The 14,540-nt window shown below is 55.5% G+C and overlaps 1 protein-coding gene across 1 annotated transcript; it reads right to left on the reverse strand.

Annotated features, from left to right (window-relative positions):
* Nucleotides 1-479: 479 nt before the first annotated feature.
* Nucleotides 480-11,046, reverse strand: ATP6V0C (ATPase H+ transporting V0 subunit c). Its single transcript, XM_084296016.1, has 3 exons — nucleotides 10,777-11,046; nucleotides 2,177-2,360; nucleotides 480-1,310 (listed from the first exon to the last, which is right to left on the reverse strand). Exons 1-3 carry the CDS (start codon nucleotides 10,850-10,852, stop codon nucleotides 1,106-1,108), a joined length of 465 nt encoding a protein of 154 aa, XP_084152142.1. The 5' UTR covers nucleotides 10,853-11,046; the 3' UTR covers nucleotides 480-1,105.
* Nucleotides 11,047-14,540: the final 3,494 nt, after the last annotated feature.

The following is a 14,540-nucleotide window of genomic DNA, read 5'->3' on the forward strand; positions in this document are numbered from 1 at the left end:
CATTTTGCTGATGAGACTATTGCTCAGGTACTCCAGCAGCAATTGCTACTCACAGTGCAGCTTTCCATCCAGCCAAGTTTCTGCAGTGCAATCAGAAGGACAAGCTGCCTACAAGCTCCTTGGCAGCTCCCGTTCCTTGTCACATGCTGCAGCCAGCACCCTTGCGCCATGACTGGGCCTGGTCAGGTCATGCTGCAGTCAGCTACACAGCACCGCTGTACAACACAGAGCAAAATGCACCAGGCAGGCAGGGGGCAAGCACTGCAGCAGCCTCACATTCCTGCTCTCAAGTGCTCCCCTGTGCAGCAGTTGGAAGCAGCAGTCATTGCTCTTTGACCACGAAGAGGGAATGCTTTAGCAGCTGATGACATGACTCTTGTACAGTGCTCAGTCACTTGGAAGAACCTGCCTCCCCTCCAGGGAATCCCTCCTCCTCCTAAAGGAGCAGCTAAAGCATTAAATCAGAGGCAGAGGAGTCATTACAGCAATGTAGTGAGGAATTTTTATTTGGAAACATGGTATAAGTTTGTAACCCAACACTGGGTGCACAACTCTGATGCCAGAGCATACGCAGTTACTACTGAAACACGGGAGTGTTTCGGACAATTGCTGTAATAAAACACGAAATTCTCATACTCCAATACCAGGACACTACAGCAATCTTTAGAATCAAAGTTACATCCAAGGAATTCTCTGCACTTACAATTGACCCCACAGTGTAATCTACCTATATATAAGATTAATATATATAGCATGGGAAATTGAAAATCCTTGCTCCATAGATGTATGAACATGTCAAGTCTTTTATAAATAAACATCCAGTGAAGAGAAAAATTACATTTCTAGTTCATATTTATACATAAAGTACTAACAGCAATGGGTGGAAAATTGCACGCAGGCCACCCCAAGCCATGCAACAGGCTTGGAGCAGCCCATCCAATTTAATATTGAAATACACACAGGACAGACGAGTCACTAACGTACATTGCGCATTTACAAGAGATCAACTACCAAATTGGGACAACTGTACACATTGGAGAAACCATTTTCATTCTGGAGCTTTAAATGTTGATTTGTTACATCTCTTTACATCATACTGCGACATTTACTTTGTGGAGAGGATAAGGGCAACAATGAGGCCATAGAGACCCAAGACTTCAGCGAAGATCAAAATCAGGATCATGCCCACAAATAACCTGGGCTGCTGCGCTGTTCCCCGTACACCTGCATCGCCCACGATGCCAATGGCGAAGCCAGCAGCCAGCCCACTGAGGCCCACGCTCAAGCCAGCGCCCAGCTGAAGAAAGCTCCTGTAGGACAGAAAAGGAAAGATTCAGTGGCAAGCAACAGGACACCCAACCCTCTGACTTCAGGCTAAACTCCCCGCCCCATTATTCTGCCGCAGCACAGCCAGGTCATTCTAAGGCCTCTTGCGCTGCAGGAGTTATACATGTTAACCCCTCCTGTATGTCAGACAAGAACAGCCTGATTTTCCAGGCAGGGGTACCTGCAAAGGACCTTTTCTACCTGTTCTACCTTGGATCGAGGCTCACTGCTCAGCCAAACACAGTGCTCACCTGCTGTAGCTCATTCAGCGGCATCGGTACCGATTGTTAGGCCTCACAGAAGCATTGTTCTGCTCTGACAGCCACGCCAGTTCCAGCTCTTCTCAGAAGTTGAGATTAAGTTTCAGACTATAGCTGGTACGAAGGTACGATGTACAGCCTGAGGATTGCTTTACCAAGATGTAAAGCAGCAAGCATTGTTAATTATTCATTGGCACTTCCCAGGCAACAGGAGAGCTATTCAGACCTTCATTAATTCCTGGAAAAAGGTGTGCACTCCAGCTCTAGAATCTGATACCACAAAACAAACTCACCCTCCTATCCCCAGACTGTCTGTACAGTTTCATTCAAGCCATAAACCATGACATTACTTGCAGTGATATTGCCTGCTGTTATGATGTTAGCTAATACACCAGCACCCGTGAGGCTAAGGCCCTGCGTAGGACAGCTGAAATCCAGTCTGTACTGCAGAGCTCGGGTTAGGAGCATTTTGGATTTACAGCCAGCTGTGCTAACAGTCCTCCCAGGGTCTTCAGCAAAATCTACCCATTCAGCAGCAGCAAAATATTGATAGAACAGACTTCAGTGACACCAACAGGGATATAACTTACTTGAATAGTGTGATGGAAGGTGAAAGGGCATTGGCAATGAGGACCGCCACTACGAGGCCGTAGATAGCTATAATACCCGCCATGACGACAGGAATAATTGACTTCATGATGAGCTCAGGCCTCATGACAGACATGGCTGCAATACCCGTGCCGCTCTTTGCGGTTCCATAAGCGGCTCCCAAGGCTGGAAGGTAAAAAAGAAAACATTAGGCAGGTCCCCAAATAACACGGCCTTTGTTACACTGCAGCATTAGGACAGCCGAGGTCAGCAAGAGGAAGGATTGTGCAAGTCAAAGAGTCACTTGACTGCTTGGTTTGTCAGACGGGAATACTCCCTTAGGGGATGGGGAAGTGACTTACCAGTCCCAGACTGGAACTAGATAAACAAAATGGTGCCAGTCAAGTACCACTGGCCACAGAACATCCTCTAAGAAGCCACCCTGCCGTGAGGCTAGCCACACACCCCTGCAGACACATTCCCCATTTAGTAGCCAAATCCCAAGGTCTGAATATGAACACATTTCTTCAGCATTTGTGCCCTCCCAGCACCCAGACTGCAGAGGCTCAGTTGAACTAGAGGGAAAAAAAAAAAAAGTGTCTTGTTACTGCAGGGGGATGTTGCCTGACAGAAGTAGGTTTTCCCATTGCTGAACTTTGAGATACTTTGGGTGCATTTAAGAAATCAGCCCATGTTTAACAAGTTGCCTTGTGCTATCCTTCACGGGGCCTTTTCTACCACAAAAGGCATCTGGTCGGTGCTCCGACCTGGCGTTAAGCATGCAGTTTCAGCTCCATCAGAAACATTTTGAAGCTGCAATGAACACTCACATTATTGCTGCGCTTCAGCCCTTGAAGGGACTCCTTCCATGCACACCCTGCCTGTGAAGGATTCAGGATTGCAGCTGCTGGAGCCACAGAACAGAACGGCACAGCTCACAGCTTAGGGATGGTCACAACAACCTTAGCCTTGAGGCCCGCTGATCACCTTGACAGATATTTGAACATGCAGCCACTAACACACAGCCCCAAAGCTTGTTTTTCAAGGCAGAACACAGGCTTGTCACCTTAGGTGAGAGCTGTTAGAAACAAGAGTCCCAGAGTACTACCCCAAAAAAATAGCTTCTGTACTGAAAGTTTTATACCAGTCTCACAAGAGCTTCAATGCCTACCTCGTTCTGTGATTCTGAACTACTCAGGAAGACCCCTTTTCTTTCAGCCACATGCTGCAGCATTTCAGAAACCTCTACCTGCACTCACTGCCACCCAGGAGACAGCACGCAGCCATCCACAACCACGCTTGAAGCAGCACGACCAGCTCTTTACAAGGGAAGTTTTTTCAGACACCACCAGGTTGACATTCAAAGGTAACAGTCCTGTTTAACTACAGTGAAACTTCTTTTGCCTGCTCACCAGGGTCACTGGAGAGCATTAAATCTACAGGGATTTCAAGTGCCTGGACTGTTCAGGACTTCTTATGTGCAACTCTGGTCCATCACTTTTAAGAACTGAGTTTTCTCTAGCAGAGGCTGTTCCACGAAGACCTGCTGCTGCCTCTTACACCAGTTTTCAAGTGCAGAATGTCGCACGTGGCCCAAAGGAGTTGCTGAGGTATTCAGAGGGCTTAGGCTAAGCACTTCCCCAATTCTCAGTATTGGGAGGCAACTTCATGCAGCCAAGAGCTGAGCAGTAATCCTCCTTGCTTTGCACTGCAAAACTTCAGAAGATTAATGAGGGTTCTACTGCTGCAGTAACACAGGACTCACTACCAGAAGTTATTTTAGTTACAAAGACTTGAACAGAAAGCCTCATCAACTACAAATTAGTTCTGCATTAGCAAAGCTCTTTAGCCTCCTGTAGCCTGGATCCTCTTCCTTTTAAAGTCTTAGCTATAAAGGAGGCAGATGTAAAAAGCTGCTCAGGACTAGACCACTCCAATTCTGCAGCTTTCTTGGAAGCACGGGCCAAAACCACGAGCCAAGTTTCACCTGGAAATGCAAGCTAAGCCCCAAAAAAGTGTATAAAGTCAAACAGCAATATCAATGATTCTACTGCTTAGGACAGCTATGGAGTTACTCTAGCTGGAATTAGGAAGCCTTTCTTCTGGAGAAGTATTTCCTAGGGGCTGGATACCAAGGGAATCAAGGTTCAGACTGTCTACATCCAGACCAAAGCATTTGGCAGAGGCCATTTCTCTACCTAACCTTTTCTAGTTCTCTCCAGAAAGAAAAAAGGCTTGCAAGAGAAGCAAAGTTCACTACTCGAAACCAGATCAGTCACTACTTCCTCCCAGCCTGAAGTTACTGAGAGGCGTTGCCATTCATGTGGCAATGGATTACAGCAGCTGGTTTTGTAACACCACTTCCAGAAAGCCAGCCCGCTTCGGCTTTCGGGGCAGGATGATGATCAAAGCAAGCTTGTTAATTCCCAGTTATCAGTTCCCAATTCTAGAAGACAGGCAACTTACACCTTTCACTGCATTTAAATGCATTAACATATAAAGGGCAGCGAGCTGTCACACAGCTTGAATTCTGGGGTGGTGCTGAAGAGCTACTACAGTCCCAGCAAGACGGCCAAACGCCACACACCCAGCCCCAGAGCTTGGCACAGCTGCAACTTCTTGTTCAGCAGCATCTCCACCAGCAGGCTTACACCAGAGCTCGCTGCATCTCCACTGCCTTACAGCTCACTCTTCACTAGCCCGAGAAGCGCTCCTCGCACAGCTCTGTTACAGCAGCACTGCATTCCCGGAGCACAGCCCCACCTCCTTCCACCCAGCGGCACCTCGGCCAGCTCCACACCCCCTGCCACCTGCTAATGCTGGAAGCAGATGCGCTTCGCACACCGCTAGAACGTGGTGGATGAATTTGAAGGCTGCTCTCTGAAGTCCCAGAAAGCCAGGTGTGAAGAGAGCTGCAGAAGTAATGGGACCAACTTCTGTAGCTGCAGTTAGGACGTTCGGTAAGGTCACGCACTGAGCACGGTAATCTTGAGCTAAGATAGCTGCCCGTCACCTCAGGTGACATCCCCTCAGTAAGGAAGGGGCTACTGCCAAGAGAATTACATTGCTTCTGGGAAGCTCTGCAGGCACACACAGACAACTTCTGCAGTCAGATGTGCACCTCCAGTGACTGTAAGAAGCCTTCAAGTCAAAGAACCCCTTGCAGACATATTGCTTCTTGCAGTCTCAGCAGCTGCAACGAACCCACCTGTGCTCAGCCCAAGCATACAGAAGGGCAGCAGCAGCCTCACACAGCGCAGCACCATCAGGTCCCTTCAGAGCCAGCGCCTTCCACCATGGGAAGGTGTCTGCACACAGCAGGGGCAGAGGAAAGGCTTCCAGCACCTGAATGAGCTGCATTTCCTTGCATTTGGAAGTGAGCGAGTGACACCAGTCAAACTTGCAGTGATACCAGACAGCGGCACTGCAATCGGAAATCTGAGAGATCATCCCGGATAAAGACTTGCCTCTGGAGCCTGTCATAATTATCCGACATCAGAGGGGCTCCCACACGCAGCGGGTAGCCCTGCCTTGAAGCAGACAGGAGGCATGGCTTCACCTGAAGACCTGCTCATTCTCGAGCAGTTGTCAGCCAGCTGGAGAACTCCGCAGGAGGCTGCACCCAGGTCAAGTACAGCCCTTGCTGTGCCATTCCAGGAACTCAGTCATTTTCAAATGAACTGTTTCCATTTTTCCCCCACTGGTGTGCTTGGTGTGTCTCCACACCAAGTTCACCACAGCTCTGCACCAGGTGACAGTAACACTCCATGGATGCCTTGAGGAAAAGCTGTTCAGGTGCACATCTGCATCTCCCCAGGAAGGGCAGCTACAGGAGCAGCACCTGAGCCCGCACACACCCAGACCTCGCTGGCTGAGGGCCGCAGCCCGTCCCCAGGGATCACGGGGGGAGAGATGAGCATCCTACAGCTCCAGAGCTGCTCCAGCACCAGGGAGGCTGTGCTTCCCTGTCCTCCCCTAAGCACGCAAGGGCACGTGGATTTATGGAGTCAGAATGGTTTAGGTCGGAGGAGACCTCAAAGGTCACCTGCATCCAACCCCCACCAGGTGCGGGGACCCCTCCCAGCACACCAGGTCGCTCACAACCCACCCAGCCTGGCCTTGGGCACTGCCAGGATGGGGCACCCACAGCTCCTCTGGGCAGCCTGGGCCAGGGCCTCACCGCCCTCTGAGTAAAGAATTTCTTCTGGATATCTAATCTAGATCCACCATCTTTTAGTTTAAAACCATTCCCCCTTGCCCTGTCACTACACCCCTGCCAAAGAGGGCGCACTGTAACCTTTCCTATAACCCCCTACAGGGGCTGGGAGGCCTCTGTGGGGTCTCCCCGGAGCCTTCTCCTCTCCAGGCTGAGCACCCCCAGCTACCCCAGCCAGGCTTCACAGCAGAGGAGCTCCAGCCCCTGAGCATCCTCACGGCCCTCCTCCAAACCTGCTGGAACAGCTCTGTGTCCTTCTTGTGCTGGGGCCCAGAGCAGAGGGGCACAATCCCCTCCCTGCCCTGCTGCCCACGCTGCTGTTGGTGCAGCGCAGGATGCTGCAAGCACACCCTGCCAGCTCACACTGAGCTCCTGCCAGCCAGCACCAAGCGCTCAGAGCTCCTTGCAGACTCCAGTAAGCTCAGAGCTAGCAGCTTGCAGCACTGTCAAAATCGTCAGAATCAGCCTGCAAGGCTAACAGGCAATCGCTCCTGTTCAGCACGTTTGGGAACTGAAGTGTTTTCAAGTCACAGCTCCTCATGGTTTTGCTGCAGAAGCAGCAGCCCAAAAAAAGAAGGGGTTACTGGTCAGCTGCCCGAGGAGCTGGGACTTCTGCAGTTGGTCCTGCGTGCAGTCTGTGACACCACACAGAAGCCAGGAGCATTTTTAATCAGTATGGCAAGACCTAACCCTCCCCAGGAGCACAGACTTACTCTCCAGCAAGCAGCAGGGCACACTGGTGCCACCAGCAGCAGGCCTGGTGGCTCGTTACTTACATTCCTTTATCACATCAGCCCTCCTGCAACCCCCAGATGACCCATTTCGGGGTGCACCACTCCACTGCAGGTGCTGGCTGCGGAGATGCCCCACGTACCAGCCTGGAGGAACTCTCACAGCTCACACCAGCCGCTCACAGGAGGCATCCACAGCTCCCAAGCCTCATTTCCGAAGCGCGTTCAGCAACATTCAGACACGCACGTGGCCCGACCAGCTCGGCCTTGTGCTCCCCACTGCAAGGGAATAAGCCCAGCAGGTTGTGCTTTGCTGTTTTGTGAAGGCAGCAAGCAGACAGAAGCACACTGCTGTGAAGCTACATTTTTATTTTTTATTTTTTAAATCACCTAGAGCTTGATCAGGCTGTAGTTTCTCAGCCTGCAACCAGTCGGACTCTGGACAGACCGCAAAGGCTCCTTCTAGGAAGGAAAAGGAAGTTGACCAGCAGATCCTGAGGCACCTGGCAGTCATCTCAACTGCTACTGCTCTGCGTGCTCCCACCAGGGGGCAAACACCTCCAGGCTTCAAAGTCTGCAGTGCCTTTGGGATGAGACAGGAATCCCACCATGTATGAAGCACAAGCAGCACAACACCTGCTTCAGCCAGGTCTTGCAGAGCCGATAGTTAAGGACTGGTTCTGTTTGTACCGATGCCAGATCTGGTTTCCAAGTTCCAGACCCTAGAATTTACTGAGTGGAAATGACATCCTAACTTGTAGCTGCCCTGACCCACTGAGTGCTCCTGCCCCAACCACTCGGCCTTCAGAGCTCTTTTGATTTGGAATGGAGACCGCCTCTGTTCTGCCATCTCGTTTTGTTACCTGCAAGTTGCACCCAAGGAGCCTGCAAGCTCCTCTTCCATGAGGTCCACGCATCCTTACTGCAGCTCCCCTCCCCTCCCCACCCACCAGGAGCCAGCATTTCAGGATGCACAAGTGCCATTTGCCCTCAAGGGTACCAACTGGAGCCACGCAGCCTTCCAGAGCCAGTCTGCGCAGGGCTGTGAGCTGCAGGAGTGCTGCTCTGAGCCAGCCATTCCAGGGGGTGGGGTATGCACGGGTGGGACGGCCACTTAATTAGCTTAATTAGCTTGCCAACAGCTACAGCACTGGGGTCCCTAGTTTAAAATAGAGTATTTTGTTAAATATGCAGCAGCAATGTGAAGCGGGACACAGGATGGACCTTAACACCGCTGGCTAGAGCCCTTTCATTAGCAGCCTTGCAGATGCCTGACCCAGCACCCACGGCAGCTGATGCCCCCCCCCCAGCAGGACCCCAGTTCCCATTCCGGGGGCCCCAAGCAGTGAGCCCGGGCCACCACATCCTCCTGGGAGACTCAGCACGCACAGCATCAGGCAGCTTTTCCCAACATCGTGCTTCTTCATTTCTGGCAAGCAGAAGTCACATGGAAAAGCCTCTACAATTTGATCACTCAACAGCGCCTGACACTGAGCCAGCTCCGTGTCCTGCACATGGGGAATAAAGGAACCCCGGCCACCAGAACGGGTTGGAACCAGCCGGTGAGTGAGCAGGCTCCACGACAGCCAAGGTCACAGCAGCCTCCTTCAGCCTCCCGAGCTGCTATCAGCACTGGCTGACCAGAACGAGTTCTGCTATCTCTGTAGCATCAGCTGTTAATGTGCAAACATCAAACAGCACTGCCTGAAGTTGCCTGTTTTCACATCAAACTAGCCCGGACAGTATGAAACTCACCATGTTTACTACAAACAGGCCTCTGAAATCCAAACCCCACAAGAATCTGATCTTTAGATCCGTGAGTCAGACGTGATCACCGAGCCAGTTAACACCCATCTTTAGCTGCTTCTGCGCTGTTTGTCCAACCAGCCTTGGGTCCTTGCTCTGAAGTTTGCTTTTAGAACAGTTCAATTAGCATCAGCACATGCCACGGAACCACATCCCAACCCAGAAAGCTGCATGACACGGCAAGTTTCAGCTCACCCCGTGCTGGCACCCATGCCAAACTTCCTTAAACAAGTTACTTCACTAAACAAGCAATTCAGTTATGTTCACAACTGAGGAATAGTTCTGCATCAGCAGTATCTGCATTCCATTTAGATTTCCTCCAGTAACGAGCTCACCAGATGTGCTTAGGCCCCAACAAGAGACCAAACGGCTCCAACTTGCTGCTCTGAGGATCATCTGACTCTGCAACAGCAGAGCAGTCACGTACCAGCAGCACTGTAGGTACCAAACCCTCAGCAGCAAAGCTTCAGCACCCAGAGATACCCAGCACCACCCTTCTTGAACTTGCAGCCTCCCAATACAACGTTCACCAAACCTGCAGCATCTGGGTGGTTTCACTTCTAGCTCAGATGTGCCAAGCGAGGCTTTGGATTTTTATTAGAACGTTGACTCATCTCTGCGGCCCTCACCGTGCCTTCTGCTGAAGCAAACAGCACAAAGCCCCTGGAAGGCCCCACACTGCTCTTCTGCTCCCAGTAGGATTTTGGGAGAGGAATTAGATACTGAGCTGCCTTGAGGAAGCAGTCATTGAAGATCTTAATCACCGCCACTACCGAAGGCACTCACCTGCCAACTCTCATTTCATTTTTCTCCTACAACCAACTCGGTCTATTCCTCTGCTGCTGTCACCAGCTGACAAGCAGGTCAAGCAGTCTCAGGTTGGCTTCTGTAGCACTCCAGGCAGTTTTCAGGAAAGCCCTAATGTGTCAGGCACGAGTACAGTGTTTGAACTCCATGGCAGCAGGCCACTAGCTGCCATCAGCCCCAGATATCTGCATCCTGCTGCTGGGCACTACCCAAGACTCGACACACCCAGCCAGGCCTTTCCATGGCAAGCGACAAGCCATGAACACCGCTGGGGTGAAACCAGCCACCGGTCCACACCACCAGCACCAGCACAGCTGAACAGCTGCCCCTGGACATTTTACAGCCTCCTGTACACTTCACTCTTCACACAGCCTGACCTACCGCATGACTCAACCAGGAACGGCTTCTGCAGGCTCACCTTCCGGATCTAGCTACCCTCTGAGGGGCTGCTTTAGTGCGAGAGAAGCCAAGGGCACGGGCAGCAGCAACACACACACAGCTCGAGGCAGAGCCGGCTCCGAGGCCGAGCGCTTCCACTGCTCAGCTGGGAGCCTGGCTGGGGGGGCAGCCAGTGCAAGCTGTGGCACCATTACCGCATCCCTCAGCACCGGGGCAGCCCCGTGAGGCCCCCCCAGGCGGCACCGCACCGGGGGCTCCCCCGCACGGCCCCGGGAGGGTCCCCGCAGCCGGGCCCGGGATGCGGGGTGGGGGGGTGGGGGTTGGGGGGTGCCGAGGCCGCAGCCCGGGGCCGCCCCCGCCGGCGCCGCAGTCACGTGGGGGGGGCTCCGCGGTGACGTCACGCGCGCAGACCCCTCCGCCGCTGCCGGGTGCCCGGATGGAGGTGGGGGGGGGGGCGGCGCGAGCCCCTCCCCGGCGCGCTCCCGGGGCGGGGGAGGGAGAGGGAGGGGGGGAGGGGGCCGCGGCCGCCCCCGCAGCGCCCGGCGCGGCCCCGCGCGCACCCCGCGGAGAGGGGGGGGAAGGTGCGGGGAGGGCCCCGCTCTGCCCCCACAGCCCCCCGCAGCCCCCCCGGCCCCGCGCTCACCGCTGAAGACCATGGCGGCCGAGGCGCCCATCACGGCGAAGAAGGAGGCGTACTCGGGGGTGCTGTCGGACGACATGGCGGCGGCGGCGGCGGGGGGGGAAGGAGGCCGGGGCGAGGCGAGGCTGCGAGCGGGGAGGGAGGGCGGGTAGCAGGGAGGGAGGCCGAGCTGCGCTGCTGCTGCTGCGGCGCCGTCCTCCGCGGGCAGCGGCCGGCCACAAAATGGCGGAGGCGCGGCGGGGCGGGGAGAGGCGGGGCGGGGCCGGGCGCTGTGGGCACTGCGCGGCGGGGCCGGGCGCCGCGCCCTAAATACGGCCCCGCAGCACAAGATGGCGCCGCGCCGCCCCCCTCACGCCGCCCCCGCCCGGCCGCTACCACGCGGGCACCGCGCGGGGCCGCCCCGCCGCCTCCTCCACCCCCCTCCGCTCTTCCCCAGCGATCCCCGGGAACGGGAGCGGCCCCGGGGCGCTGCCGCCGCCGCGTCCCTCACAGGGCCCCGGGGCTCTGCGGCCGCCGCTGGGCGCCCCCTTCCCTCTCCGCCCCCCCCCCCCCTCCAGGCGGTGGTTCGGTCCCAGCGTGAGTCAGCGCTCGTTAGCATAGGGGGCGGGGCTTGAAGGAGGCCCCGCCCCCGGCAGCGGGAGCGCGCGGCGGGCGCGTCCTCGAGGCCGCGTGGGCGCGCGGCGCGGCCCCGGGCGCTGGGCTGGGGCCAGGGGGGCAGAAAAGGGGCCCCGGGGCCGCCCTGCGCCTCCTGCACCGCCACCGCGCCCCGCGGTGCCTCAGCCAGGGCAGCGCTGTCAGCGCCAGCGAGGATCTCCAGCGGGCAGCGGGGTGCCCCGAGCCGCCGCCCTGCGGGCAGGGCCCCAAGAAGCAGAGATTTCACCTAAACCCTACAGGTTCCTGTAGGGTTCCTGTAGGGCTTAGGGTTAAACCCTAAACCTGTAGGGTTTAGGTGAAATCTCTGCAGGAGGAAGGTGTGCGAGCTGCCCCTGCAGAGCAGAGGGCCGGGACGCTGCCCTCATGTCCCTCCCTAACCCCCCTTCCATGCTCCTCACTTGTGGCTCAGGTGACATCTCCGGGTTTCAGTTCTCCAGCACTACACGTCTAATAAATCTGGACATTTTTTCTTTTCTTTTTTTTTTTTTTTTTGCCTAGCAATGCCTAGCCCAGGTCAGCCCTGGCTGCATGCACCCTGGTGACATGGTGTGGCCGTGGGCTACATGGAGGGGAGGCACTGCCTGGGGCAGCGCCTGACCTGGTGCTAATGTCCTAAAAATGCCCCAGGCTCACCAGGAGCCCCCAGCTCAGCTCACAGCAGCCCGGCCAGGGCTGGGGACGGGTCCCAAGGGGTCATGGAGCTGAGCCAGTGCCAGCAGCGAGGGAAGGGCAGTGCTGGTGGCGGGGCCGTCACCCTCAGCCACTGGGAAGGGGGCAAACCCAGCCACGGCGTTCCCTGATTCAGCGTCTGCCGTGGTGTCTCACCCAAATCTCACCAAAATCACATGGTGGAGTCACAGGGCTGGGGGCTGGTGCTCCTGTGGGCTCGTCCTCGGCTGCTCCCTGCGCCCCATGTCCCGGGGGCACAGCTCCCCTCTCTGCCAGGGGTCTGCCAGGGCTGGGGCAGTTTGCACATCGGGATTCCCTCCCTCTACTTGGGGCCTAACGAACTGATCCCCATCCTGCTTTCTTGCCCTGCTAAAAACTGTTTTCTCTCTTTTCTGTATCACGATTATTTTTTGCTGCCCTGTGGGTGAATGCAGGTGGGAAATCACCGTTGTTCCTCCCATCCCTTCGGCCCCTGGGGGTGGTGTGGCGAGGAAGCACAGCTCGGCCCCACGTCACCGCAGCTGCTGGTGGAAGCTGCGCGGCACTGCTCGTGTCAGGCAGTCTCCAGTTCTGTCCAATGCAGCGCAGGTGGCTCGTTTGGCCACCCCAAACCCCTCTCAGGAGACACAGGTATCACAGGTATTCCTGCTGCCCAGCTCTGCCCTGCAGTCCCACCTGACCGCTGAGCAAAGGATGTGTGCCTGCTTCCCCGGCCGCCTTCCCAGCTGTGTCCTCGCTGCTTGGAGCACCCAAACAAAATGCTGCAAGGGAGCCAAGTCAAACAGCGCTCGGTTATCTCTTGTTTAGCAAAGAGAAACTGAAACAGAGAAGTGTTTTCCTTTGGTTTTGTTATTTCTCTTTTGGCCCAGTATTTCCTTTTTTTTTTTTTTTTTTTTTTTGCTCTGCTGAAGGAGCCACCGCCAGCACCCAAGGCTGAGGCTGCGAGGGCTCGCTCCCAGCAGCTCCGCACCCGACGGCTCTGCCAGCAGCCGCTGGGTCTGCCGAGGGGCCACGGGACTGTGCCAAAGCTTGGAGGAGGGGGATGTGGGAATTGGAGGGGGCAAGCCTCTTTTTTTTTTTTTTTTTTTTTTTTGAGTTCTGCTTCCTGGGTTTCACATCTTGCTCCCAGGCAGTTCCTCTCCTCCAGCACCCCGCGCAGACGCCGTCAGGGTGCAGGAGGAGGGTTAGCTGACCGCTGGGAGAGCTGCAGCTGAGTCCTGCTGCGGCCAGCACTGGTGGTGAGAACCCTCAAGGGACAAACACCCAAGAAATGACATTTGGTAGAAGTGACCCTGTGTCTCCAAGGGGAGCTGCAGGATGTGCTCACCTCACCAACGTCACCAAAGCCATAGCTCTGGCTCTGGCTGGTGCCAGAGTTTCCAAAACCCAGCCCTCTGCTGCAGCCCAGGATGCTTCAGTGTGGGTCCAGCGGGCACAGCTTGCCTTAGAGCTGTAGGGAGATATCAAATTTGGGCTCTTTGCTCAGGGAGGGAAAGCACGGCTGCTTCCACCACTGCGATTTCAAGGAGACACAGCTGACAGCAAAGTTCAGGAAACGTGAATGAGAGGGGTAAAGCCAGGCGGATGACAAAAGATCACATGGGGACATCTGTCCAGAGAAGGGGAAGAGCTAGAGGAGACTCAGTGGAAATACGGGACATGCATGGAAACCCTCAGTTCCTCCTTGTACCCCCCTTTTTATCCCGAGTGCAGTGCAGAAACTGAAGGACAGCATATGCAGGGCAATAAAAGCAGCTGATTTTGTGCAGCAATATTAATGTTTGAAATAGATGTGTGGGGCTTCGGGTGCACTGGGGTTTATGAAATGGGATCAAACCCAGCGGGAACAACCCCAGCTTTGTGACCCCTTTGTCTTTTCTGGGGGAGGGAGGGAAATGCCCCCGATGGGAGGCAGGCAAGGAGCGGGGCCTGCAGTGCCATGGGGGGCCTGGAGCCCCTCAGACACCCACCAGGGGAGCAGCTCAGCCCTGTGGTCAGGGTGCTGGTGCTGGTATTGGCCCTCAAGGCCTTCACCAGGAGCCTGGCACCGCGCTGGGCCTGTCCTCTCAGCCCTGTGTGGGAGAGGGGCCTGGTGGTCCCTGCTGGCACTGCCCAGCAACACGAGGGGCTGCCTTCGCTCCGAGCCCCTTTGCTGAGGAGATCTCAGCCACATTCTGCCTGCTGGGAGGCAGAACTGCCTGTGCTTCCTCCCACAGCCTTCCCGGGGGTCTCGCCCATCCCGCTGCACCCCTTGCACCCAGCTGAGCACGGGGAGGTTTCCTCCTCCGCAGGGAGATTTTCTGTTTTTTCCACAGCGAGGTTTTTCCCCTCAGCTGACCCAGGGGCAGGTCAGGAATAGCTCCCCAGCTCAGGCTGCCTCCTGTGAATCAGTAACACTCGCTGATGCACACACCAGGCGCACACACGATTCCTCAGCCCCAGAT

This window comes from Netta rufina, assembly GCF_964035555.1.
Source record: "Netta rufina genome assembly, chromosome: 15".
In the NCBI taxonomy this organism is placed as follows: domain Eukaryota; kingdom Metazoa; phylum Chordata; class Aves; order Anseriformes; family Anatidae; genus Netta; species Netta rufina.